This window comes from Bactrocera tryoni, chromosome 4 (assembly GCF_016617805.1).
Source record: "Bactrocera tryoni isolate S06 chromosome 4, CSIRO_BtryS06_freeze2, whole genome shotgun sequence".
Taxonomy (NCBI): Eukaryota; Metazoa; Arthropoda; class Insecta; order Diptera; family Tephritidae; genus Bactrocera; species Bactrocera tryoni.
Genome location: NC_052502.1, coordinates 2936077 through 2963948, shown reverse-complemented (window position 1 = coordinate 2963948; position 27872 = coordinate 2936077). Strand labels below are relative to the sequence as shown.

At 32.5% G+C, this 27872-nt stretch overlaps 1 protein-coding gene and 1 long non-coding RNA gene across 4 annotated transcripts; one reads left to right on the top strand and one right to left on the bottom strand.

The window, feature by feature from the left end:
* The first annotated feature begins 4329 nt into the window (after window positions 1-4329).
* On the top strand, window positions 4330-10590 carry LOC120775999. Of its 2 annotated transcripts, none has more exons than XR_005705371.1 (3): window positions 4330-5082; window positions 9773-10053; window positions 10327-10590. It is a non-coding gene; the product is annotated as an uncharacterized LOC120775999 (long non-coding RNA). The 2 variants fall into 2 exon arrangements; XR_005705372.1 differs by having other exon boundaries at window positions 10306-10590.
* Window positions 10591-11729: 1139 nt separating this feature from the next.
* On the bottom strand, window positions 11730-26533 carry LOC120775993. Of its 2 annotated transcripts, none has more exons than XM_040106425.1 (8): window positions 26398-26533; window positions 19437-20238; window positions 19009-19306; window positions 18063-18939; window positions 17684-17987; window positions 17461-17615; window positions 17245-17400; window positions 11730-15456 (listed from the first exon to the last, which is right to left on the bottom strand). In XM_040106425.1, exons 2-8 carry the CDS (start codon window positions 20120-20122, stop codon window positions 12437-12439), a joined length of 5496 nt encoding a protein of 1831 aa, XP_039962359.1. In that variant the 5' UTR covers window positions 20123-20238; window positions 26398-26533; the 3' UTR covers window positions 11730-12436. The 2 variants fall into 2 exon arrangements, with proteins under 2 accessions (XP_039962359.1, XP_039962358.1); XM_040106424.1 differs by lacking the exon at window positions 26398-26533 and adding an exon at window positions 25618-25788.
* Window positions 26534-27872: the final 1339 nt, after the last annotated feature.

Sequence of the window (27872 nt, the reverse complement as noted above, 5' to 3'; positions counted from 1 at the left end):
CAAGAATTGAATTATTTTCCAACTATACGATTCGCATGCGCCCTCTCTTCGAATTGAGTTATGAGTATACAAACTCTGGAAATATTTAATTTTTTCTTAAAATGATGACTACGAAGAACATCGGAAGACATACGTCAACAAAAATAAGAAAAGTGATCTGATAATCAACGAAACAATATCCTTACTGATTCTAAATTCGAATTTGTAAATAAAGAAAAGTAACATTTTCAGGCACAAAAAGCTGCCTCACATCTTATGAGTTCTTTTCAGCGTTATAATGATTATGTATGTATGTACCATATGTATGTGTGTATATGTATATATGTATATAAAAATGTAGAAAATTCATGTAAACATTATTTTAAGTTTGGTAATGTGTATATACGTTACTTTTGCAGAAAATAAATTGTAAAATAATTAAAAGCCAGCTTTATTTAAAAACATATTGCGGTATTGGCCTTAGATGATGCAAAAAGTTTTTTTAAACAAATTAGATTTTAGTTTTTATTCAAGCTGAGTTTATAAAAAAATATGGCCAGACGTTTTTGGATCCAGATTCCGAAGGAGTGATAAAAATTCACAGCCTGCAATCCCTTTATCAGTCTAATCTTGCAACAGATGTTATATACTCTTTCAAAGTAAATCTATCATATTGTGACTGGCATTTAGTCATGCATTAATACATATAAAATATTTAATTATAACTTTGTAAATTATATATTCCTAATTATTCTGATAGAGTGTATTAATCTAGAAATAGAATATTAACTGAACCAATATAATGACCACAATAATAAAATTTGTGGAAAACCCTGTTGACGCCATTTACTTGCTCTTAGTCAATAGATATTATTTCAGTGTCTCATGACGTCGAATTCTCATCTTAACTATAATATATAAAAATAGCTAAATCAGTATAGTTCTTTATATGTATATCATTTGGTAAATGGTTTGCAATATTTTAGCGTTTTTACTGTCAATTTGCGATAAGTAAAATCAACTTCTCATTTTAAATTTAATAAATTGAACTTAAATTATATGTATTACCATATCATGTTCATGGAAAAACATAACTAAGGCAAAATCAAACATGGTGATAGTGCGAATACAAAACATTTTCTTTTTGTCATTTCCTGTATAATAGTGGAATGAAAGGAAATTATAACCAAACCATTTTAGATTGTATCCACTTTAAATTAAAAGCAAAAGTAATATGTTAATAGGATACATATCACCATGTAACAAATTTGTCTTGAAAAAAAAAACTTACTAAAATAATCCTTTATAATTAAGAAAAAATTCCTCCGAAAGTTTCTTCTCTAAATCTCTGTGTTTTAATTTCTACATGACTACTTCGATGCTGAAACAAACATTTTTCTGTAAGTTCTGAAATTACTACAGGTGAAAAAAACTCGCTCAAAGAACTATCATCATTTTGTCCACCTACTGCTACTTTCGAAGTATTTACCACTGCAATTAATGTTGTCAAAAATACCACTGTTGTCATCTACACTTTCTCCACCTGACGGGAACTGCATGAGATTAGTATTTAAACCGTCAAGACTTAATGACGGAGATGACTGAATGCTACTAACACTTATTTGGTCATCATATAAGTCAATGTTAATAATTGTATTATGTTCGCTAGCTCTTCCGGTAAAATAAGTGTCCAAACTATTTGAATTCGGGTTAGCATTGTTCGTTAGATCTGAAACTTCGAATAAATTTTCGTTGGTATTTGTGCTAACTAGCTTATAATCAGGGGTTTTAATGTAGTCTAACATATTTCCCTTCTCCTTTTTATCATCGTGTTTATTTGTTTCGTCTTTGTTATGAAACGGTAATTTTTTCTCAACTCCGATGAGGTTTAGATTTTTGGCACTTAAACTTTTTCTTTGCTCGACGATATCAATATTGTTCTCAATAATTGCAGTTGCTAATGTAGCGTTGACAGCACCTAAACCTAAAAGAAAAAAATTAAATTGATTTATTAATATACTTAATATACATACATATGTATACATATTTGTTGTTATTAATAACCTTGTATGACTTTTAGACGGACTTTAGTGATATACTAATTTACAAATCATCAATGATTTTCAAAAACTAGTTCTCTATCGACCGTAGTGGTTGTGATTCAAAAAAAATCGGAATTTTATTGTTTGAAATATAGACAGGTCCATAAATTGTCCAATTTAATTACTAATATTGAAAATATACAGTGAATCAAAAAAGTTTAGGCACACCGTAAACTTAAATGTTTATACAAAAATTACAGGTTTCCCCTTGAATCTACAAATGTAATAATAACACAGGCCGACACTCAATTTGCTTCTTTGAATTTATCAACTGATTCTAGTTAATTTGCGTGCGCTGAATTCAAATCTGTAATCAGTTTGGCTCTATCAGCTCTATGAAAACTAGAGCTCTATGAAAACTAGAGCTGATAGGGACAAACTGATTACAGATTTGAATTCAGCGCGCCCAAATTAACTAGAATCAGTTGATAAATTTTTAATGCGAAATTTTTTTTCAGGTCATAAGTTAAGTGGAGGGTATAAAAAAAGCTATGTATATCATGAAAACTAGAGCTGATAGAGACAAACTGATTACAGATTTGAATTCAGCGCACCCAAATTAACTAGAATCAGTTGATAAATTCAAAGAAACAAAATTTTTTTTTTAATTTTGTCTACACAGCCCGACAAAATTAAAAAAAAATTTTGCTTCTGTGTTTCAATTTCAACATTTTTATTATATACATATGTATGTATGTACATATATATAAAAAATATTTCATATACTCGTATTACATATTTTTAAAGATAATGAAATTATAATAAAAATATAAAAGATTCTACAAAAAAGTTTAGGCACACATATGGAAAATATTGTTTTGAATCCGATTTTTTTAAGTCTAATACTTTGCTAAACCTCCTTTGGTCTAAATAACTGCTTCTAAACGTCGACGCATGCTTCCAACTGGGTTAGGTGTTTGCCCATTCTGTACGTATGGCATCTTTAAGTGAATCTTTGGATGTTATATGGTGAGTAGGTATTTTTTTCTCCAGTAGATGCTAAATAAGCTCTATAGGGTTAGTGTTTGTGGATTGCGGAGGTGTTTTTAATTGTTTACAATGGTAGATAAGCCATTCTTGTACATGATATGACACATGCTTCGGGTCATTGTGTTGTTGAAACAAGAATGACTGCCCACTTAAGCCCAACTTATGATTTTCAAATATGAGTGCGTATCCATTTTATCATTAATTAACTTTAATATGTGAATTTTTTGGACGTTCAGATCTGTCCTTACGCTCTCCGGTGTTGATGTAGTATTTTATAAAAATAAGTAGGCTTATCACAGCTGAATAGAGAAAAAAAATTAAAAATAAAACGTACATATGTATATTTACTAAAAACTTAACTTACTCACAATTTCACAAATAACGGAATATTTCTTTGCTTAGTATGATACACATATGTACATGTATGTATGTATGTACGCTAAAAATACGAACTGCGTCAAAAATTTAACAACTTTAAAATAATTATGAGTACCTAATAAGCCGCAGAACCTTATTCATGAGCGTTTAACCATTTTTTACACGCATTTCACGTTTCTTATAAAATAACGGAATATTTCTTTGCTTACTACGATATACATACATGTGTATGTACATGTATGTATGTATGTAAGCTAAAAATACGAACTGCGTCAAAAAGTTGGTTAAAAAAATTGTCATTTCAATTTTGAATACACTTTTCAGCAAAGACAACGCCTGTGCCAAAAGTTTTTTGATTCACTGTATGATCATTCAATAACTGTTCGTTCCCAACTCATCACAAAAACTCTTCCACAATTTCAAAAATAAGTAAGTAAATAGCTGAAATTGGTATTGTGCGTGAGCGATGAGGTTACAATGCTACGAAACCCAAAAAATCTACAAGTTCTCAACGCATACTCGTAATCATAATCAAATAGTGTATCAACATATAAAATAAGTGTTAAGCAAAAAACAGTAAGCTATAAGAAAAATCTATAACATACTATTTGTTATTGTTTTCTTGAAATATCGGATCAATACTTCCGTCCGCCTTTCGGGTCAAATGGATTCCTTAAGAGGTCTGATAATACATATGGATTAAAATTCCCCGTATGCCATAGGTTTAAGAAAGGGAACAAAAGCATTGCATTTCTATTTTTTTGAAGGGATATTCATTTGAAGAAGAAGAACTTACAAAATAATAAAATAGTTTTTAAATAGATTTAAGATTTTATAACTTATTATTAATACAGAAATATAGAAAAAAAATGTTGTCTTATTATACTTAAATTCATAAAATGTGTGAAAAGTACATCAGGTTCAGTGGCGCTTTTGGGCGTTATCGTACTTTCTTAATTTTAATTTAAATTTTCTTTGACGTTACGATTTAGTTGAAGAATGCGAATTTAGGAAAGAAACGACGACAACTACAAAACTACAATTAAAGCGCTGCTTTCTACATGGGGGCTTGCCATACTGCCCTATGTTAAGCAAACGCCGAACCACCTACTACCTGAATTCTACAATGGTACTTAAGAAAATATATAAGTATTTACATATGTACATATGTATGCTCATGAAATCGTAAGCGAAAAGTAACGGTCAAGCATCGCATTTGTTTTCGTTATTTTTTGGAAAGGGCATAGCAGAAATTGAAAAAAAACTTCGATTGCTGTTTGGTTGCGCGGCTTCAATGCACCGAATTTAATTTACAAAATTAATAATAACACAAGAACCGTTTGTTTTATTTTGTTTTTAGCGTTTTCGCAATGCTCAAGCGCAGCTGTGTTTGCCGGTTGACGGGAGAAGTGGGGCAAGCGCAATTTTATTAGGAATACATAATATTCTTATATTACAACAGGCGACTTTTATACAATAAGTGAAGGAAAATATGTTGGACAGCCTAGAGAGGAAATCTAAGCAACTGGAGCTTTTTTTAACTGCGGTAACACAGCTGAAACAAATTATATATTAAATCCCTTTAATCACTATCCAAGTGTGGTGATACTATCGGATGTTCGTTCCTTACGGTGTAAGTGTGTTAATTATTATTTAATTTCAGTCAATTGAAGGGTTTCTATTTTCTGCTTAAACGAAAGTGGGCCTCGATAAATTGGACGTTGTCGTCCATGATATTCAGACTTTAAGAGGTATGAGTATGTTTTAATGATAATACTGAACGTATTAAGAAGACATACATATGTATATATATGTATATACAAGTGGCATTCCAAAGTAAAAAGGACTTTAAAAAAATACAGAACAAATGGTTTTTTCGGCAAAATCAATTTATTTTATTCAAAATAGTCTCCTTCTGCTTCAATACAAATTTTTACACGGTCAAAAACATGTCGAACGAGTGTTTTAGCTCGTTGGCCGGTATGGCCGCCAGTATGCCGGTGCAAGCCTTTTGAATGGCCTCTACGTTTGCATAACGCTTTCCTTTCATGGGCAAATGCATTTTTCCGAAAAGGAAGACGGTGCCATATCAGGTGAATACCGGGAGGGGTTAATGGTTAAAATGTGATTTTTGATCAAATAATCGTCTCTCGAATGCACACACTTTTCGTAAGCCCAAATTCGGTTCGGTCAAAATGCGATAAATCGATGTTTTGGTGATGTTCAATTCCATTTCCATGAATTACAATAATGGTTTCAGCTGATTTTTGATGAATTCACGCACAGTTTCGATGGAATTTCCGGTGCTCACGGCTTTTAAATGGCCTACATGTTGATCGTCATTTATGTCCTCACGACCACTTTGAAAACGTTGAAACCACTCGTGCACTCTGCTACGGGATAGGCAATCATCGCCATAAACTTGTGTTATGTTGTTGTTTTACCAATTTTAAAACAAAATTTAAAACAATAATTTAAATTCTCACTGGACAATCGATAAAGATAGCAGATTCTAACGCACCAGTTGACATACATATATGTAGATGGCGTCACCGGGGGCGCTAGATTCAAAAAGTCCTGTTTACTTTGGAACGCACCTTGTATAAACATACTTTGTGACTGCAGAGAACGTAAATTATACGTTTAGGTATATTCATTCAATTTATGATTGAACTTTTTCTCAACACTGTACATATTCCGCTATTTTTGTAGATTACATGTTCCGCTTTGTTTTTTTATAAATGTCTGTGCATACTATGTGATGTTATTTTGTTTTTTGAAGCAAAATAATGGGTTTCAAAGGACTCCCAATCAGAGAAGACCGGTGGATTGTTCGAAAAGCTTTGTGAAATTAGTACCACAACTTGACATTTTCACGTAATGTTTTATGTGCTAATCTATATACATAGAACCTATGGTATGGCATAGGGCATAGGGCATAGGGCGGTCTGGAGTCCGTCACCCAAGAGGAAAATTATATGGCATTGGTCCAAAAGTAAAGCATACTCCTTCAGTGATGGTTTGGAGTAGAATTTTAGACTCGGCCAAATTCACTTCGTTGAAGGTACCATACACTCTGACCAATATATACATATGTAACTGTTTTGGGAAATGTTTTTTTGCCATATTTGAAAAGGTCAACGTATCCGGCAAGAGACTTCAAGTTTATGCAAGTTGCTGCTCCTTGTCATACCTCCAGAGTTGGCTTGAATCGCATTAATTCGTTGAATTTGGATGTGCTGCCATGGTCAGGAAATTTCTCCGACTTTAACCCAATTGAAAATTTTGGGCATATCTAAAACGCAAGGTCTATAAATAAAAAAATACAACAATTGGAGGTATCAAAGAAAACATCAAGGACATATGGGAGAATGATGTTGATTTGCATACAAAAATAAAAAAATGCATTAGTAGTATACCTGATAGAACCGCGGCTGTATTAGCAAGTAAGAGTAGAATTACCAAATATTAAATATACATACATAGTTGTAATTATGGTGCACTTTTAAGTAAAATTAACTTTATAACAAAATGTATTACCATATAATTTAATTTTTTAACGGCAAATTATTATTTGAATATACATACATAAGTAGATACAAACATGTATGCTTGCGTTTATGAATGGTAATATTTATGTAAATTGAGCATTATTTTAGCATTTTCTTCGTTTTTTCTGAAGGTTAGTCAAAATGAAAAATTTGAGGAATGCACATACAAATGTAAACGTTTATTTGTATCCATGTTAGCTATTTGTCAACTTTATGACAACAGAAATCTTGTATTAAGGTAATTAAAAACAAGTAAGAAAGAGCTAAGTTCGGGTGCAACCGAACAATTTATACTCTTGCAACTTAAAGAAATCAAAGCCAGAGAAATAGCTTACGATGTAAAATGTCAACCAGAGGAAGCAAGTTCAGTCGAAGTATGATTGGCGTTGGCAACCTAAGAAAGGGAAATTTGACAGATAGTGAAACAGCTAAAAATTTTTAGACGACATATTTAAACAATTGAATTCAGTTGTCGCTCGCGAAAAAGTGAATAAACATTAAAATAAATAAAAAATGGATATAACTTTTGATTTATATTACAATGACGAAAATATTGGGGGCAAAATTGATGTGCTACGTATACGAAAAAGCCTCGTGATCACTCAAATCCATTGGAGCTTCCAAATGCAAAGTAAGCCATAGTTTTTTCACAATTGAGTGACGGTGGGTATCAAAAATGCAGTGGAAATGGTTTTAGCATTGGGTTGGCGCAACCTACGATATCTTTAGTAATTAAAGAGATTCTAAATATAATTGAACAACGTATTTGTGCCCAATGGATTAAAATTCAAATGACTGAGGAGGAGCAAAACGCTTCAAAAGTTTCATTTTATTCAAAAAGTGCTTTCCCGTGCTATTTATTCAGGCATATATTTAAATTTTATTTAAATAAATTCATTAAATAACAATATCACTTCACTTTTTAATGTAAACTTATACTATGGTACAAAAATATAAAATATCACTTCATTCCAGAATATATTACTTTGTGTGTTAAATAGCCAAAAATGTAGCAATTTTGAGGCGCTGCACCTCAATTTGAATTTATTGTTTCCAAATTGTGGCTTTCTTCTTCCTACTTCTGGAAACTTCTCCATGAACTTCACCAATTTTTCGAATTGCTTTTTTGTTGTAACTTTATTTTTTCTAAAAATTTATAAAAAATATTAATTAAAATTAATTTAACATTAATTAAAATAGTTATTTTACCCGTCCTCCATTTTTTTAAATATTTTTTTGTATTTCACTGCACGATTGTTGATTTATATTTTATATATATTTATTTATATACTAGTCAATCCCACTTGTACAGAGTTGAAAACCGCAATACCAAAAAAAGTTGAAGTTCGATCATACTTCAACCGCAATTTTTTTTGACGGATTGAGTTGAAATTGGCAATTGTGAATTTTTAAACCTCGACTGAAAGGCAGTTGGGTTGAAAACCGCAATAGGGGCATTAGCTTCATTTGCTAAGTCTTCTTTACAGGTTTTCGGTTCTCGAAAAATATATTCGCGAATGCCTATGGTGATTTCAATACAGGTTGTAAGAGACATATCACAAAAACTGGAGAGAAGTATGGGCTTTTTCGAAAATGCAGTAAATGCTGGTTACTCTGCGCAGTTTACTCATCAAATATTATGAAACTGTTAGAAAAAATGTTAACTTCGATATCACCATGGGTTTAATACTCTTCACAGGTGCAATTTTTTTTAACATAAAGGGGTAAAAAACGGATGTTTATCTTTATTTTGATCGATCAGTTTGAAGGTTCACTGTATTCTATTGTAGTCCGACTCCGACAAATGAGCAGCTTCTGAATGAGCAGCTTGAAAAGGTTGTGTCCAAAATTTCAGATCGATATCTCGAAAGCAGAGGGGCTAGTGCGCTTATATACAAGCAGACAGACAGACGGACGTTGCTAAATCGACTCAGTTCATCACGCTATTCATTTATACATATATATAGTTGTGTTTATGATATACTTATATTCTGACTTGCCAAGTCAACAAGATTGATTTTTTGGAGGAATAGACATTTCAAATTATAAAAACGAAAAAATCTTGTTTCATTTGCTTTTATTGCTTTTTTCATGACGAATTTTCATATTTTCTGCAAAAGCAAGCTGCTCATTAAAATAGGAGTGCTTGTCGTTAGGGGGATAAGCGAAAAAATTATTAGATGGTTGTGAGAAATAAATCTATTTTAGTGATTTACAGATTTTCTGATGAATTTTTTTTCAAATCCCAGTGCTCATTCAATTTTGGTGGGTAAAGGAAGAAATTGTTCTATTGAGAATCAATAATTGATAATACAGCCAAGGAAACAACACAGAACTTACAGGGAATCGAAGTTATAGTTGGATACAGCTCCACAATGATATGAAATACTTTCAAAAACAATGATAAAATAGAGAATCCGGGGGGAAAAATGTACAAAAATCAATATTATAGGACAAACGATATACGATATTTAAGTCTTAACCATCCTCAAAAATGAAAAAAATAATAAATATGTAAATAAATTGTCGCTTACTACTCTTACAAATCGTAGGAGGCAATTTGTAATCAATTTGAAGATAATAAGTTCCCCGAAAGTAACTCTTTTGACGAAGACACATGTGGCTGCAAGAATAAAGTTAGCAAAAGAACATTTCAATTTGTCATCTTCTAAATAACAGAATGTGGTGTAGACTAATAAAATTGCTTCTTTTTGGAGGAGCAGGGTCTAGAAAGTATGTCCGTCTACTATTAAACACATAATATCATTCCAGGTACACTACCAAAATTTTAAAAAATGGTGGTCTGAGCATTATGTTATGGGCTTGCTTTTCGTACTATGGTGTAGTCTTCCATACTGGTAAATGTTTATAATAAGGACGTTTGAACTGGATAACGACTCAAAACATACGAGCAAACTAGCTAGAGTCGTTTGCATCAAAAAGGATCGAAGTATTGTTCTGGCCAGCGCAGGCACTGGAAAAGAATTCAATCGAAAATGTTCAACTTACGCTGGTGGTCAAAGAGGCATGGGCGCGAATCCTTAAAAGGCGAGGTATGGACAACCAAATATTAGTGAATCGAAAATATACAATTTTAATTTTAACTAAATTTTTTCAATTTTGCTTTCAAAAAAATGGGCACTACTATTTTCGTGAACAGTTTTAATTTTTAATTTTTTTTAATATATCTTGTTAGTACAAAACAAAAATATATTGAAAAAAATAAAACTGTGCATATACTTAGAAATATCAAAAAAAAAATACTTTTTAAAGTTATTTAATTCATTTTTTGCATTTTTAATCAGATTTTTCCGTTTTATGGTTAGAACCCACCGTCACTACTATTTCCATGAACACATCTGTATATTCTCTCTGGAAATTTCGAGGAAAACTTCGTATATCCTGTTCAGGATATAAAAACCCACATTACCTTCACCAATTCATGAAACATTTCGCCATAAAAAACACAATTGTTGGAGACATTAATGTTAGAATTGGTCAGTATATTGCATTAAAATTAGTATATCCGAACTTACACTGCTACCAATATGAACAAAACTTAATATAAGTATATAAGTACATATCTCTAAATATATGTTTATAAAAATATATACATATATTTATATATGAATATATAATATACTAGAGGACCCGTCCACGTTTTACTGTGGCTGATACATAGATAATACTACTAATACCATCTATACATATGATTTCTATTATTTAGATTATAACTATTAGTTAAGGAGATATAGCATTTGGGTGAATCAACTTGTGCTAATTTACAAAAAAAAAAATTAATCAAATAGCATTTCGTGCGTTAATAAAACATTGGTTTTTGAGGGGAAAATACTGTTGAATTTGGGCTGTGCACCAGTGAAATCAACCGAGTCCAATCGACAGTCAGCCTAGTGGACTGCATATTATGAAACGGTTATCAAGCGTGGAAAGGAAAAAAAAAACCGGCTGGCAAGGTTATGGCATTAGTCTTTTGGGATGCACGTGGTATATTATTCATCGAATGATTATTGAGCCAGTTTTAATCCATTCCACAGCGTATTTTGTTGCAGTTCTATTCTACCATTCCCAATATTGAGCAATTTGATTATTTTTTAGGAAGGACCATAGTTTAAATATTTCACTGCTCTGTGCAATGCTTAGAAAAGATTTCTGTATATCTCAAATTATAATAGATCTTTTTATCAACACTTCAATTATTCCGCTATATTTTATGCTAGATATTTGGTTTGTTATGAATGCATTTGTATGGATATTAACATTTTTTTACTTATTTCTCTCTATTTTTGAATTACTAAATTTCTTAAATGATTCTTACATGAATTTTGAACAAATGCTTATGATTTGAAATATAATTTTTGTATTTATGAATTGTATTGAATTTTAACATAAAGAGATGAAAAGTATCCCATGTCCTTACCCTGGTTCTAAGCTACCTCCCCACCAGCCAAATCGGTTTAGCCGTTCTTGAGTTATAAATGATGTAACTAACACGATTTTCTTTTATATATGTACGTATATATATCATAAAATAAATTGTATTAATTCAGGTAAATTCCCTGGTTCCTCTTTCCCTCTCCAGCTGCCTGATAATATGAATCCAATTACCATATACATATGTTAAAATATGCTTTTATGCACGCAAAGAGTGAAATAAAAATGTCATTTAATACATACCTTCAATGGTTGGTTTCATATATATTTAATTAAATAATGTTTACTATATGTTATTTTATTTTTGATTAAATAAAATCAGTTTGATATTACAGCGGATTAATCTATTTACAATTGCATTCTAAAATATATATGTACCTTTAAAAAACTAGTGTGTCTCAATCAATGCCAATTAAAGTGAATACACATACCACCGGATTATAGCGTACATTATAAAAATTGTTTTTATCATTAACTGAACTGTAACGAAGGTTGATAGAAGATGTTTGAAAGCGATTGAGATTGAAATCAATATTGGCAAAATTAATGTCTTAAACATTTGTAAATACTTCCCGTTAATCTTTTATGTTTTGTGCAATTTAAAAAAATCCGGAAAATATCAACAGTTACGATCAAGCAAAATTTACTAAATGGCAGTAACGGGTGTTTTCTGTGTTTACTTGAATGGAAACTTATTACGATAAGCATTAATTTTATATTTATTTTACGGTTCGGTGATTTGCATACATTTGTAAGCATTCCCAAGGATGATTGAAAGTATTTGAATATTATTCATAACAGCGAACATGCCTATCAAGAACTGAATTAACCAGATAACTATTTGTTTTAGAATACCGTTTGTTTATTACTGGTTACAGCTGTACTAAAAATTCATCACTCACCATCATTGTCATTGTAGCAAGCATTATATATATAGAATGTAATAACTACACACAAAATACAAAACAAACCTAAGACTAATTCTTATCTCTTGCGTCGCTTAGTTTTCTTCTTTGTCGAACATGACGGTGGAACTACATTTATATTTGTTAAAGTTGTTTGCATTTCAGATGTGTTCATTCCGAGGACTGGTAGATCTTGATCGGAACTATCTTTCCGGTTCTCTATTTCCAAATTACTTTCTTCAGCAGACGATGTAGACGATGACGTTGCAGCATCAATCGCAGCCATAAGATTTATTTTATGTTCTAGTCTCTTTGTTTTCAGTTTCATGGGAACATTAATAGTTGCACTATTCGCTGGTAAAATGAAACCATTGTCATCTGAAGTAGTAGCAGGAACGGGCCCTTCACTATCGGTTGTTGTGTTTGGAGATGCAGGTGTAATGATGTTGTCAATTAGCTTTTGATCATCTTTGTTGTTCGATCCAGAAAAAGTAGAGGATATATTTTTATTACTTATTGGTAGAGTTTCTGAATCGGATTTTATTTTTGTAATTAACGGGCGTAATTCATCATCATCTTCGAAAGTGATTTCTTCCTTTTGCTTTTTAGTTTCTGCTTGTTGTCTTTTTCGCTTTTGCTTTTTACTTAACTTTTTCTCTTCGATAACAAGAATTTCCTCTGAAGTGGATGAATTTGCCGAACTTACAGATTTGTCATTTGTTGTTCCGGTATTGGTAGTATTAGTTTCTTGGGAACTGTGTTCCAAACTTAAATATTGATCTTCTCCATCGTTGAGTAACTTATAATCTGGTGATGTTATATCTCCCATCTCCGAATTGATTGTTACTTGATATTCTTTTGACAATTTATCTTCGTCACAGATACTATCATCTTCACAGTGCAATGATCCACATAAAGCGAAAATTAAATTTTGATGGCTAAGGGCTTTTGGAAGTGAGAGTACTTTTCCATCTTGTCTCGGATTTTCCTGTAACGGGCTATCAAAATTAATCAAACTTAACTGTTCTGACAGATTATCTTTAGCCTTTGCAGATGATTTATTTTCTTTTTCCATTAAAATTGAACAATATGGATAAATATCAATGTTTTCTAATGCGGGCAAAGGCGGTAATGATTCTAGTGGTTGCAGTGAGGAAAATCCATCGAATGACCATTTGCTGTCACTATTATTTTGACCTTTTAATTTAACATCAGTTTGCTCTTTTTCCAGGGATTTTAGTTGCTTAGATGAATCAGAAGATTTAATTTCACTATTTTCTGTGATGTTTGCCTTACTCTTAGCATTCTTCTTCATATTAGCGCCTAACCCAGTGCATGAATTGTCAATAGGTTTCGAAAGTGTGGATAAATCGGCAAGAATACTGCCTTTTTTTTCTGTATTGATCTCTTTAATTTTAACGGGTTTTTTAGTTTTACCAATTGTCCCCAAACTAGGGAAGTTATCGCTCGATTGCACTTTAGATTTTAGTTGGTTGTCGCTACTTACAGTCTGCCATACTGAATTATTTGATTTCGAAATTTGTGGACTTTCACTAATTTCAGAGTTTGACTGGATAAATGCCAATTTTTCCTTTCCGATATCTGAATGAGCGGAAATTGCGTCATTTTTTGATATTTCATTATCAGCTTTCTTTTTTAATGAGTTTTTCTCCTTTTTTGTAAGATTCACAGTTACGGTTTTTTCAATTATTTTTTTACAACATATACTAGCATCATCGTGAGCTTCATTTTCTTCGTCAGCTGTATTTTCAATGACTTTACTGGCACTTCTAATTGTGTCTTTCTTCCCATGTGATTTGCTTGTACTGGCAGCCTCTATTGCAATTTCTGGTTTTAACTCGGTCTCTTTACTTAATTTATCGCATTTAATATTGCTTTTAGACAATGTTTTAATATTATTGCTATTGTTTGTGGGTTCCCCGATTGGAGTATTTACTTTTGATGTATCTGCATATACAGTTGATTTCATAAAATTAGTTAAGGGTACCTTCTTATTTTCATTAATCTCGATTGAAACGTTGTCTGATATATTTTGATTTAGTTGTGCGTTATCCCTTAGAAAACTTATTTTTTTCGAGTTATTTTTTGTATCAGTGGATTTTAGGCCCTTACTATTTGTTTCACTTTCAATTTGAGATAAATGGCCTTTAACAATTTCTCTATCTCCTGAAATTTTATTTCGAGTCTTCTCAATAGGTAAAGGTGTCATTCGTTTAAATTCTATGACATCTTCCTTAACTGATGATAAGCCTTTTAGGTTTGTTTTTGTTTCGATTATGTTCGTATTGCCACATAAATTTCCGCTGTTCGTAGTGTTACATTTGTTCACTTTGTTTTCATGGACCAGTTCCACCATGTGTCCAAGTTCAGAGCTCACGTGTTGCTGAACGTTCCCAGCTTCAGTGATTAGAACAACAGTAGTTGGCTTATCACTGTCTGTTGAGCATAAATCTAATTTCTTCACATTTTGACATTTTATTCTTCCACTTTTTTGGTTCCTCTCCTTTTTGCTTAACTCGGCATCTACTTCTTTTGCTATAACTGGCACTATAAGTTTATTTTTTATTAACTCAGGCGGTTTACAGAATTCTTCACTTTCTATAGTTTTTCCCGCTGTTTGATTAATATTATCGTCACATAATATCGCCACAACGGGACGAAACAAAGACTCATCACAATTTTCGTGTATAATACTCTCTTCGGCAGCTAATTGCGATACTACTTCATCCAGAATGTCTCTTTTTACGTCAGTTGAAATGCCTGAAAAAACTGTTGTTACCGTCCCCAGAGGATTAACTACTTTTTCTACTGAAGGTGTAGACGATTTTGGAATCTCAAAAGTTTTCTTATTTTCATCACAACAGAGTTGAACTTTTTTACATTGGTCGGAATCTACATCAGAAACCAAATTCCAAGCACCCATTGCAGTCAGTGTTTCTGACGTCGAGGTGAGAGAGGGGGGATATGAAACCATGGCTTTCAGGCTGTTATCAGAATCGTCTTCACCAATGTCAGGATCTGCGCGGGCATCGTAGAATGGGACATTATCAGACGAAGCAACCCCAGACGCTAATCGACCTTCAATAAAAATACAGAGAAAGAGAAGAAAACAAAAGATATTGTGAGAAAGAAGCATTAACAAAAAGCCAAAAGCATTTTTCTTTGTAAATGAATGTTCGCAGTGCTGTGGAATCTATTCATATTTAGACCCGTTATCCCTTATTAAATCAAACTAATCGTCATATCAAAAAAGTATCCTTAGTGTCTCAATGCTCCGAGAAAAAGCAAATAAATTGCAGCAAAAGTAGTTACGAAAATGTTCATTTAAATTTGGTAAGCTGCTGTGCAACTATAAAACTCAACAAAAGCATAGCAATGCAACATAAAACATTGTAACTTAACGTAATGAGAAACAAAAGCATTTTACAATATTGTTTCAACCAAACTAATTGATTATTCATATGAAGATGTATTGTAAATGATAATGTAAGCAGTTGTTACGAAACTAATTTTTATTAAAATCAAATGATCCATGCTGAATTATTTAAGGCAATATCCGCTTTATATTTAAAATAAAATCAGAATTGTCCACTTCTTTTGGAAATAATTGTTTCTTGGTCCCCAATACCTGCCTTTGGCTTTTTCTAAATCTATTCTTCTCTCGTCTTCTCTTTCAATGTTTTTTTATATATCAATCGTTCTCAACATCTTCAATATTTGAAAGTAAAAAAATGTGAAGTTAATGAAGAGCATACTGATCATTAAGTCGAATTCCATCAGCAATCAAATGAAAGTATGAATACATGCATACATAGCATGTAAAATCATAGTTACTTTCACAGTCCTTTTCTCAATTATTCAAAAATGTATTTTTAATCCCTAAATTTCGTCTGATTTGTATGACTTTGATTCGGGAATTTACATTATTGATATAGTTCAATTATATTAGTTGATGCAGAAGGATAAATCAATTAACTTTCAGTATTAATAATTTATACGTGTAAATATATTATTAAAAATCGAAATAATACCTTTCGGCGTTTAATTATGTTTTAGTTATATTTAAAGTTTAGGAGTAACCCATTTTCGTATTAAATAGGAATATAACAATATATATGTAATGTATATATAATATACAACATTGACGATAGCAGACATTTTATAACACACATATGAATAGAATAATGAATTTTCAGTATCAGAAACAATTCTTATCACAGCATCTACTTTTTTATCCTTTTACTAATAAAATGTCTCATAGTACAAAAAGTTAAACTCGATATAAGTATCAGACTCTACTTTAAATATTAGGTACAGTAACCTCATTTATATATTTTTTTTAAACTCTTATTTCAATATGATACAATATGTGTATGAAATATTTTATTTTCATTATCATCCGTTGGAGTGAAACACTAAGAATAAAACAAAACGAATAAAACCAAAGACGCCACGAAATAGGAAAAACCTCTCAAAACATCTAAAAAGATGTACTATATGTATGCATACAAGTAAATTGCGCATTAATATTATGTTTTCACAGTAATGACATTCTTGTTATACATATAATACATATGTACATACATATGTATATGAAAGTGAACAAGGGATCAAGACGAAATTTACAAAAAGTTTGTGGTGTAATTATTGCGCAATTGATATAATGATCTTCGTTATAATTGTACATTGGCAACCTTAACTCTGGACGTGCTTTGTTAGTCGATTCGAATAACAATCATCGTGGTTTGCAAAAAGCAGCAAAATAACGGTGCCCGTCCAGGGTTAAATCAGTAGTTGGGAAGAGCGGAATAAAATATCTGAAACATGCACCATCGCCCGTACTAACAAAACTTTATATTTACTTACATGTACTTTTTCGATCATCCGACACAGATGGTGATTCCCGCATAGCATCGGCCAAGTCCTCCTTTAATCGAGAATCACCATGCGCCATTGCAAAATCAGAATCCAAATGCTCGTGGCGAAAACGATCCATCAGTTTTGGACTTTGTTCTACACTACCTAAAATTAAAAAGTAACTTATCCAAAAATTTAATTACGAATTTTGTAATATGTACTTACTATATGAACCCGATTCAATGAGGACCGGCAAAGAGCATCGAGCTGCAGCCGTTACTGGCATACTTAGTGGATGTGAACGAATAGCCGATGCTGAATTTGTGGACTTTGTTACCCCTATTTCAACAGCCTCAACATCAACATGGTTCAGATTGGAGCTAAATTAGAAATTGCTTACATTATTAGCTTCGCTGATTTTGGTTTGATATCTATTACTAATACTAACCCACTAGGAGTGTTATACGTTTTGAATACACATTGAGGCCCCATCCAAAGACGGCGGTGTGGACCGGCGTGTGTAATAATTTCTACTTGAGATACCCAACTCTCATTTTTTTCCTCCAATTCATCATACTGACGTATGCTGTCTAACAAACATAAATTTCTATCCTTTATAAGCCAATTATCATTTTCCAACGGAGGTGCCAACTCATGAGATCCATCCCTTCGCCTACCGAGATTCCATTGTGCTTTAGCTTCCACTTCCAATTCAATTGGAGTATCATCACAAATTTTATCTTTGGCAATATCTATATCATATTAAATATCAAAGCATATTAGATATTACATAATTTTTAGGTTTGTAAATAGTATTTTTTTATTACTTGATGCAAGTTTAGTGTCCAAATCGTATTGTATAAGAGCACCGTGGCCAGCCATTACGAAAAGTGAATCAACAGATTTACGCTGCATACGATGTGATGCTTCTCGAGTTACATTTGGTGGTTCAAGTAACCAAGATCGCGATTTCGCAAAAATTGCACACACGCTCAAAGGTTTTCCATTATCATCAGATAGAGAAGAATGCCTTTGTCGTTGAGAAGCAGCTGATATGCCACTATTACCTACACCAATTTTACCCGGCATAACAAGTCCTGCAGACCCAGGGGGTGATCCGAGTGCAAACGGTTGCCGAAGTTGAGCTAAAGCTTGCACAATTGTGGGACGCGGAAATGGTGGTAGAGTTGTATTATGGTAAGGTTGCAAGGATTGCATAAAAGTGGTACTTTCTGAATGTGATATTGGAGAATTTGAACGGCCTTCTACAGATAAGCCCGCAGAGCGATGAAATCGTGACAACTTATTAACAACATGTAGAGATGTATGTGTCCGCACTCCCATTTGACCACCGTAAGGTGTAATTGGAAATACATGAGTAGTTCCTCTTAATGTCGACACCGCTACCCAACGTGAATCTAGTGAAAATGTAATGTTTTGGACCTTTGCACTAGTGTCGCCCCTATGTAATACATATAAATGATGTACCGCTGAAAGACTAGGGCTTGCGGGATGTGGCTGTATACGGAAAACGTGAAAATCATGACCGCGACGATCGGCGGTAAGTAATAGCATGCCTGAATTATCAAACTCCATTGCAACAATAGCTTCTGCGTGAGCGACAAAATGTGCAATAATGGGCTCTTCATTAACACCGCCAGTAGCAGATGTCATTGAGGTGGGGCTGTAATCTTTAATAGTCTTCTGAAAAAAGAAGAAAAAAGTAAAATTACAATACACAATTACTATAAAGAACTTGTATATAATGTTAACCTCTATATCCATTATCGTAACAATCCCAGATTGTTTAGCTTCAACACCAGTAATGGAATCGAAACTACTATTTTTTGATATACTGCCACTACTTGACGTTCCAGTCAAACCTGCTGCTACCTGTTCACCAAGCTCTCGCAACCCTTTTCCAAACGACTTTGCAGCATTTAATACAGTTGCTGTGTAACTGGCTACACCCTCACCATCCCAGCCTCCACCGCTACGCTTTGAGGGAATCAGCCTTTGCTCAGCATAAGCTAGCCAGCGTTGACCAAGAGCAACGGGATTTGGATTGATCCTTCAAAGGTAACAATTCATATTCATTAATTTTATTATTTAATTACAATGTTAATCATAAACAACACATAAATACATATGTAAATGTTATGCTAAGAACAATGATATACAATGCATCGCATCTTACTTACCCAGGACTTGGATAACATGTAGTTATTGAAAGCCGATCTTCCAAAGTACGGGCATCGAAAACAGCTATACGTTCATGAAATACAATAACAATGGAAGAACGATTGGCAAGTACGTCCAAAATTACGTTTTTAAATTTAATCGTTTTCACTTGCTTTCCAGTTTTAAGGGAAACAAAATTTATTGTACAGAACTGAAGCTGTGAAGAAGCCGTACTACTGTCCACTAATGCAATAATAGGGCGTTTTTCAGCATATATATCTATCGATTCATCAGCACGTCCATGTTCATTCGCGGATCGCACTAAGGTCGGCGTTGGTAGGACTCGTAATGTTGACACAACACCATGGCGCCATGATAGCACTTCAATAGCCTCCCCGTTAGCAGGTATAGCCCATACTTGAACGCCAAGACCGTATCCTAATAGTAGAAGTAATGGTGGTGCTGCACTTCCCTCCATTTCCCAGTCTATACCGAAACATGGATCGCTTATATCAGCAGCCGTCTCAAACCGTGCCCAAATAATTGTATCTTTAGGCTCAGTATGCGACTGATGTGCCACTAGTGTAACATCGCTGATGAACCCAAACGCAGAGTCTAAAATTGAACGATCGCTTACAACTTGTGGAGGCACAACTGCAGGTGCGGCTATGCCACGCGATTGTCGCCGTGGTGAATCTGCAGACATCTTCCACTTAAAATTCTCAGAAAACCAGTGCTAAAAGCAGCACTATACTCCAAGGGAGCTATTTATGCAATTATAATCCAGTAATAACTTATTTTCTGAATGCAATATCGCTATTTCTGAAAAACAATATGACACAAATTTATTATTTCATAAATATACATTTAAGTATGTATCTTAAGTATTAACAAAAAACAAATTGCATGTGATTTCAATTTATGTATTCTCATGCCTCTTACAGAGTTATAAAGGCATCGTCACAGTGCGACCCTCCGAAAAATCCCTGATTTTTGCGTTTTGTTTTTTAATGTTGAAATTAACTAATTGGTCCGATTTTTTTTTTTAAATAAATACATTCATGACGAATACAAAATGATTTATTTATGTTTATTTATTGAATGTATAATTGTTAAATAAATTGTTGAAATGGTACGTAAAAAAAGGCCTGCACGATGTCCACTATTGCGGCCGCAATTTTGGTCTAAACTAAAAATTTCAAAAAGATTATTAATATGTATAAAAGTCGCTATCGCGCTATGGAAGTTTTTTTTTTAATTTGACAAAATTTCGAGTTTTTCGTAGAATAAAAAGGAAGATTTCAAAAAAAAAAATAAAAAAAAAAAGCTACCATAGAGCGATAGCGAATGACGTCAAAAATGTTCTCTCCAAACTGGAACTAGATGTCTCAAAACTCTTCCTTTGAGAGTGGAAGTCGGCATAAGATTTGGTAGAATAACGAAAATTATTATATTTAGTGAAATAATGTTTCATATACCGGTTTTTCCGGTAGGGATAATATGATTTCTAAGTGTTGTTTTGGCCATTTTTAATTTGTCATTATCTGTGATTTTTGTTTCATTGTATTCAGCAATGTTTACAATTTCATCATGCTTTGGGCTTGCATCCCTATAAAATTGGACCACCGTTAACGCTGCCTTGGAACAACTTCAAAACAATAGCGTTTTTTTTAAGAAAATTAGCGATGAAGCTCACTTTCATTCAGTGGTACGGTAAATATACACAAAAGTCGTTTCTGGTGCGAAGAAAGTCATCTAAATTTACAGTTTGGTGTAATTTTTGGTCTGGTGAAATCATCGATCCATCTTCTGTCGAAATGAAGCTGGTGATAACCAACTTTTTATGGCACAATTCGAAAAAGTTGATCTTGACAACCTCTGGTTCCAAAAAGATAGGGCTACGAGCAACACAGTGCGTGCAACAACCGAATTATTGCGAGAGAAGTTTGTAGATTCGATTATTTCAACAAATTTTGACATTAAATGGCCTCCGAAAGGTTGTGATTTGTCGTCATTAGACTACTTCTTGTGGGGTATTTTGAAGTCATTGGTCCAGAAAAAACATTTGAATTTCCTCATTTTCGCACTGGAATATGAAAATCTCAGGAATGTTAGATATCAAATTTGGTCGTGTAGATCCCGAGATATAGAGTTTTCACCTAAATGTGGGCGGTGATCCGTTTTTACAGTGCCGTTAGGGACATACATAAGGTCGAAGAAATAACATCTTTTCTTCAGAAACACAATGAAAGAAGGTAAATTTATAGAAACTTTTAAATTCATAAGCTTCAATAAAAAAAAAGAATGCGAAAGATTATAAACAGATAAGTTTTCACTGATATCCGATGTAAGGGATAACCTCTGAGTAACAGAGTACAGTACAGCACAACAGTATAGAAAAATATCAATTATAATCTGTTTTTGAAGTAACATATTAATTTTATTAAAAGTTAGCCAGAAACCGAATAAAAGGAAATAAGAGGTGATTTAGATTTTCCTTGTACAAAGTAGTACACAAATAAATTAACAAACATTCATTTTCACATATCATCATTTAAAGAACACTAATTTTATGCGAGCAATATATTGGACATATTGTTAACATTATTTTAACATATCCCAAGAAACTATTGTAATTCGGTGGAATATCTTTGACTTAAGGGCGGAGCCTGTTTTAGAAGCTTCAAAAAATTTATATTTTTTTTGCTTAAATCTCTTTAAAAATTATCTAAGAATATGTCCCCAAAGTTATAGATGGGAATTCAAAACATTGTCCAAGCTAGAAGGGAAATACATAGTGGATATATGAGCGCTTGGATAGAAAACGAAAACTTTGACGCACGATTTCTCGCTTTTTCATTTTTACGATTTTTCTTAATTGGCGGGCAGGATAGAAAAAAACTAAACGTCGTATGGAATTGGGACAAAGTTTATTATCTTTGGCATTAAATTATCTTCTATTTAAACTAAAAAAAACTAAGAAAAGTCAAGTTTGAAAATATTTTTAAACAACATAAAGTAAAATTTTTTTGGTCAAAAAGTAATTTTTTCAATTTTAATTTTTTTTTAGAATTTTACACTTTTTTTTGGATATAAAAGTTAAAAATATAACTATAAAATTCATTATAAATGGAAGAAACACGCATTTTAAATAGTTGAATTTTTGAACTTTAAATGCAAATATCTCAAAAACCATAAGTCAGCGGCAACTATATGTACATATGTACAGCTGTGTTCATTGAAATAGCAGTGCAAGAGAAGCGAAAATATATAACGGTTTTTTTTGCATATTCCTTTTTTTAGTTGATCGCTTGCACGTTGTTTTTGTAAAATGGAATACACAGAATAGAAAAAAGTAAAATCCCAGTTAAATTTGATGTGTTTGGTGCTCTTTTTTGAAATTTTTGCGAATATCCACAACTTTTTGGCTGTTCACTGAAATAGCAGTTTTTAACTTTTCTCAACAAAAAGTGCCGATAAAATTTTAAATTTGTGAATAATGAGTTCGATTAAGTTTACTATTTAATTTAAAATGACAATACACTATAACGGTAAAAAAATTAGATTTTAGTGGGTAGAGGACCTCACTTCTCCAAGGAAGATAGGCTTTGATTGTTGAGCTTAGAAAGGAGGGGAAAACATATAAAGAAATACAAAATCGTTTATAATGTTCTGCCAATATGGTATACAATGTCATAAATTATGAATTTAAGCCCGAAAAACGTGGTGCCCTACGCAAAACTATAAACTTAGGGGACCGACGCATAGTGCGTTTCAGCAAAAACAATCCTTTTGCATCCTCTAGGGAAATAGAAGCGGAGCTTAAGTTGGGAATCAGCGACGTAACCATTCGACGACGACTGATGAATGAAAATTTTAATACGTGAAGCCCACGAAAGGTGCCTTTACTTAGTCAAAGACATATCAAATCCCGGTTGGAGTTCGTCAAAAGCCATTGAAACTGGCCAATATCAAAATGGCGCAACATCCTTTGGAAAGATGCGTCCTAACTGGTCTTGTTTTGTTGAGCAAGCTCTAGACAGAATGTCCGTCAACCACCAAACACATAGTATATTCCAAATTACACGGTCAAGAGAGTAATGCACGGTGGCTTTAAAATTTTGATATGGGCCTGTTTTTCCTATAGCGGTGTGGGCCCAATACATACATATGATCAATGCGATCATGGATCAAAATGTGTACGTGGAGATATTATGGAACGTTATGCTGCCATATGCCATTTGGAATATTCCTTAAAAATGGACATTCCTGCAGGATAACGATCCAAAACACACCAGCAAATTGGCTAAAAATTGGCTCAGTCAAGAAGAAATCGATTTGATACCATGACCATCTCAATCCCCGGATGTCAACCCCATATAAAACTTATGGGGAGACGTCAAACGCTTCGTTTCAAAGCAATCCCCCTCTTCTAAGCCGCAGCTTTGGCAGGTTGTTCAAGAGGCATGGCCCATATTCCTCTTAAGCGTTGCCAGGACTTGGTCGGCTCCATGCCACATAGGTGCGAGGCTGTAATAGCTAATAAAGGATACACAACAAAGTATTAGGACAATACAAAATGTTATTTAGTATAATTAAGTGAATTAACGAGTTGTGTTGATTTTTTTCAATATTTTTTGTTAACACTGCTATTTTACTGAACAGCACAAATTAGGGCTTTTATTTTATTATTGATTCATACTTAAAATATATAGATTAAATTAGCACAAAAGAATTTCTAAGTCATGTAAAAATAAATAATTTATCACTTCTAAAACAGTTTTTATTTCATATTGGTCTTTATAATAGAATCTGTCCATCCAAAACACACAGGTCATCTGCACTGCTATTTCAATGAGCACAGCTGTATATATTTTCTTAATCGAGAGGACCTCCTCATACATACCCATTTTAACCCCGAAATCGGGGAATGCTAATCTAAAACTTATCCAAAATCCTCAAAAAACTCGATTTTTTGAATTTTTGCTGTTAACTTTTTAACATCAAATGAAATTGGGAAATATGTTTATACATACATATGTACATATGTAAGTAAATGTCAAAGGCAAACATAAACATAATCTGCAATATTCGATTTTGCTTGAAAATACATACATACATATGTATTGTACATATATGTATGTAATATGCAGGATAAAAAAGTACACTTGGTCTCCATTTTGCACTTAGTTTTTACACGATTTTTAATTTTAACTATATAAAATAAAATCAAAATTCCATACGTAAATACAGATATGCTTCAATTTAAAACATTTTATCGTAATACGAGGTATCTATTCGAATAAGTATTCAAATAAAGGTCTGAAGTGAGACAGTATCAGAGTTTAAAGTTTTGGTGCTCATCGACGACGCACCATACAAATATTATTAACGATAATTTGAAGTTAATGTGTCTTCCTTAAAATACGACTTCATTAATTCAACCACTGTATCACGGAACTTAAATGTAACATATTTACTTGAATTTTGATATTTACTATTATTTTTTTATCATTCCAAGAATACTTTTTGATTGTTCCTTTTAACAATAATACATATATAAATCTGCAATATTTTAATTGTTTTCTTACTGTTCGAATAGAAAGATTTCTTGTGAAATGATATTTTTTTTTAGTTGGTCCTGTTAGTGAGTTTTGTATGAAAAAATTATTTTTTTTGAAGGTTTTTTTGCACTGTAATTTACTGCCTCAGTTAACCGTGTAAAAAACTGATCAAGTGTGAAAAACAACATAATTTTTGTATACGCTACATACTTAAATTTTTCCTTCAACTTCGAAAAATAAGTCTTATATTTTAGATTGGCCAAAAGGGTTGTAAAAATGTATTTTAAATTGTAAAGAAATCACCAAACTAATGTGTCATTATGGCGATAGTACATATCAATATATAATCGTAATTTTTATATGTGAGTATATACATATGTACATATATTTAACTACACATACTGTATGTATCAAACTAGACAAATTGTTTAGTCCACTCATTTATTTATACTATGTGATCTTAGTACCGAAGTAAATAAAAAATTAGCCTGCTTTAGCTTTAATATAATTTTATACAAACGTTTTTTTACTATTTTTCAGTTGGGTCTAAAGAAACTTTTGTTTACCACACAATTCTAACTGCGACATTGTTTTAATATATTTAGTTTTCGGTACCATAAAGTTAGAGATCACTCACCTTATGAAATTAGTCAATATATTGGTTTGGAATTCCAACTGATTTTAACACTTTTATCAAGAAATGAAAAAATCAAAATGTCTCGTATTTGTTTGCGTTTAACTCAGATGTTGTGCACAAACAAAGAAAAATTACGAAATCGAATATTTCTTGCTCTATACGCTGTTCGTCATTTCCTTTGTTTGTGTTTGATTCTCTTCTCTACTCCTAGATGAAGCAGTAACCACTTTCGAATTCGTTTCGAATTGATATGGCCAGAATATATTTTCACTTTTTATTTAAAATTACTATATTTTTATTCCCGAGTTAATGGAAAAACATCTATGTATATACATTGCTTTAAGATAATCGCTGGTTAATAAACTATATAAATATGATCATACATTTAGATTCTTTATTTGCTTTGAGGGACATACTTGTTATAAATAATGCAAAATAGTGGAGAGATTTATTATATATGCAATTCGGAATACTGAAAATTCTTTATTTAAAAACATTTTTAAAAAGTTTGTTATACTTTGTTTGTTATTTTTTATTTCTTTTCTGTCTTTCCCAAATCGTATTTTCATTCTCCAGAAATTAATTTTTAAAGTATGTCAATATTTTATCTGGTAGCACATATAATTACGAAAAACATAAAAGCATAGAGCAAAAAACAAATGAAGTTAAAAAACGACAAAACATAATATTAAAAATACTCAAAAAGTTATGACGCAGTTAAATACGACTAACTGCAATCAAATTAACTCTTGTCAATGTATTTTCAGCTAAATTAATTACCTCTTCACTGCAAATAGTTTTCTGCTTTCACTTTTATAAATTAACACAATGACAATGTTTACTGTTTGAGTTTGTTTGGTACAACTAAATTGACGGAATATTGTTATTATATTCTATTCAATTCACAAATAATAAGTAGCCTTGTATACATGTAGATTATATATGTATATACCAAAATGCTGTTTATACGCCGGTGTACACGAGGCATTTATTATTGCCAACTAGCTTTAGAATTTTATTGCCACATAAAATTTTTTTCATAGGCATTATGAGCGTAGCAATGCATTTAATGAAAGGCATACACACAACAATTAGTTGGTTGATTGAGTTGGGCTAGAATTGCCCTTGTCGCTACATACGAAACAACTTTTAATACAATTTTGAGGCCAACTTTATTTTGAATATTCACTTCGTTGCTTAAACATGAGTTCGGAAGTTGTTGTTTTACTTATTATATATGACGCGCTCTCTTCGACAGCCGAAATAAAATGAAACTGAAATCGTTTGAAATCGCACGACCAACCCAAACACGATTCAACTAACACAACCAACTTGACATAATATCAAAAAATTTTCAGTTGGTACAACTCATACAACTGCCCCATATACGTAACAATCAGTTGCACAATTCGATGAAATTGGTACAATAATTGGTGCGTGTATGCCTTCCATAACAGTTTTCATAGTTCATTAGGGGTATTCTCTTGCTCTTGCAAAACCCTTGCAAGGTGCACGAATTGCAGATATTTCCTCTTTGCGCACCGGCACAACAACAAACACACGCAGAAAATTATTTGAAATGGCTGTGAAATATGTCAGACCAAAACCCTTGTTCTGCAATGGGTGCTCTCGTGCCCTTGTATATTTTGGTATAGGATTTTTGCAATCTGCAATTTTGCAAGAGCAAGAGAATCCCCCTATTGTGTTTGGTTTGTTGTGTTTATGCACTCTATTGGCCAACTATTAACTAAAGGTTAAATCTACGTTATACCATAGATTTACCAAGGCCGAATTCAGAAATCTATTTGAAAATAAGTAGAAAAATTTGCGGAACGTGGCTGCAGATGACGTGGCGGGATCTTGGATACCGGGTCTAAGGTATCTCGGGGTTGTAACTAATACGGCCGCTGAAGAAAGGGTGCGGAAGGAATAGCTTACTCTCCACCACTATAAAGTAGTTATTGTCGAAAGATGGGGTTTCTCACCAAATGATGACATTTGATAAACATTTCAGGGGATTGAACTGTAGACTACGAACAACTAAAACTGCAGTAATTAAACAGTCACCAGTTGAATTGGCGTGTATAGATATATAACGTTTAAATAAATTTGAGATGAGTTTAAAGTACGCTGTCGATACATGAGATATCCATAAGTATTGCTAAGAAGATAATAGGGGTATTCGCATTACAGAATCTAGTGATATATGAACGGCTGATTCGGTCAATTAATTGACTATTATGCATGCCTATTGT

Excerpts from the sequence above, each read along its gene's own strand:
- LOC120775993 (XM_040106425.1), bottom strand. The coding sequence starts at position 20,122 with ATGTCTGCAGATTCACCACGGCGACAATCGCGTGGCATAGCCGCACCT. Across the intron at positions 19,307-19,436 it reads ACATGTTATCCAAGTCCTGG|GATCAATCCAAATCCCGTTG; the intron begins GTAAGTAAGATG and ends TTACCTTTGAAG. Across the intron at positions 17,988-18,062 it reads GGACACTAAACTTGCATCAA|ATATTGCCAAAGATAAAATT; the intron begins GTAATAAAAAAA and ends AATATGATATAG.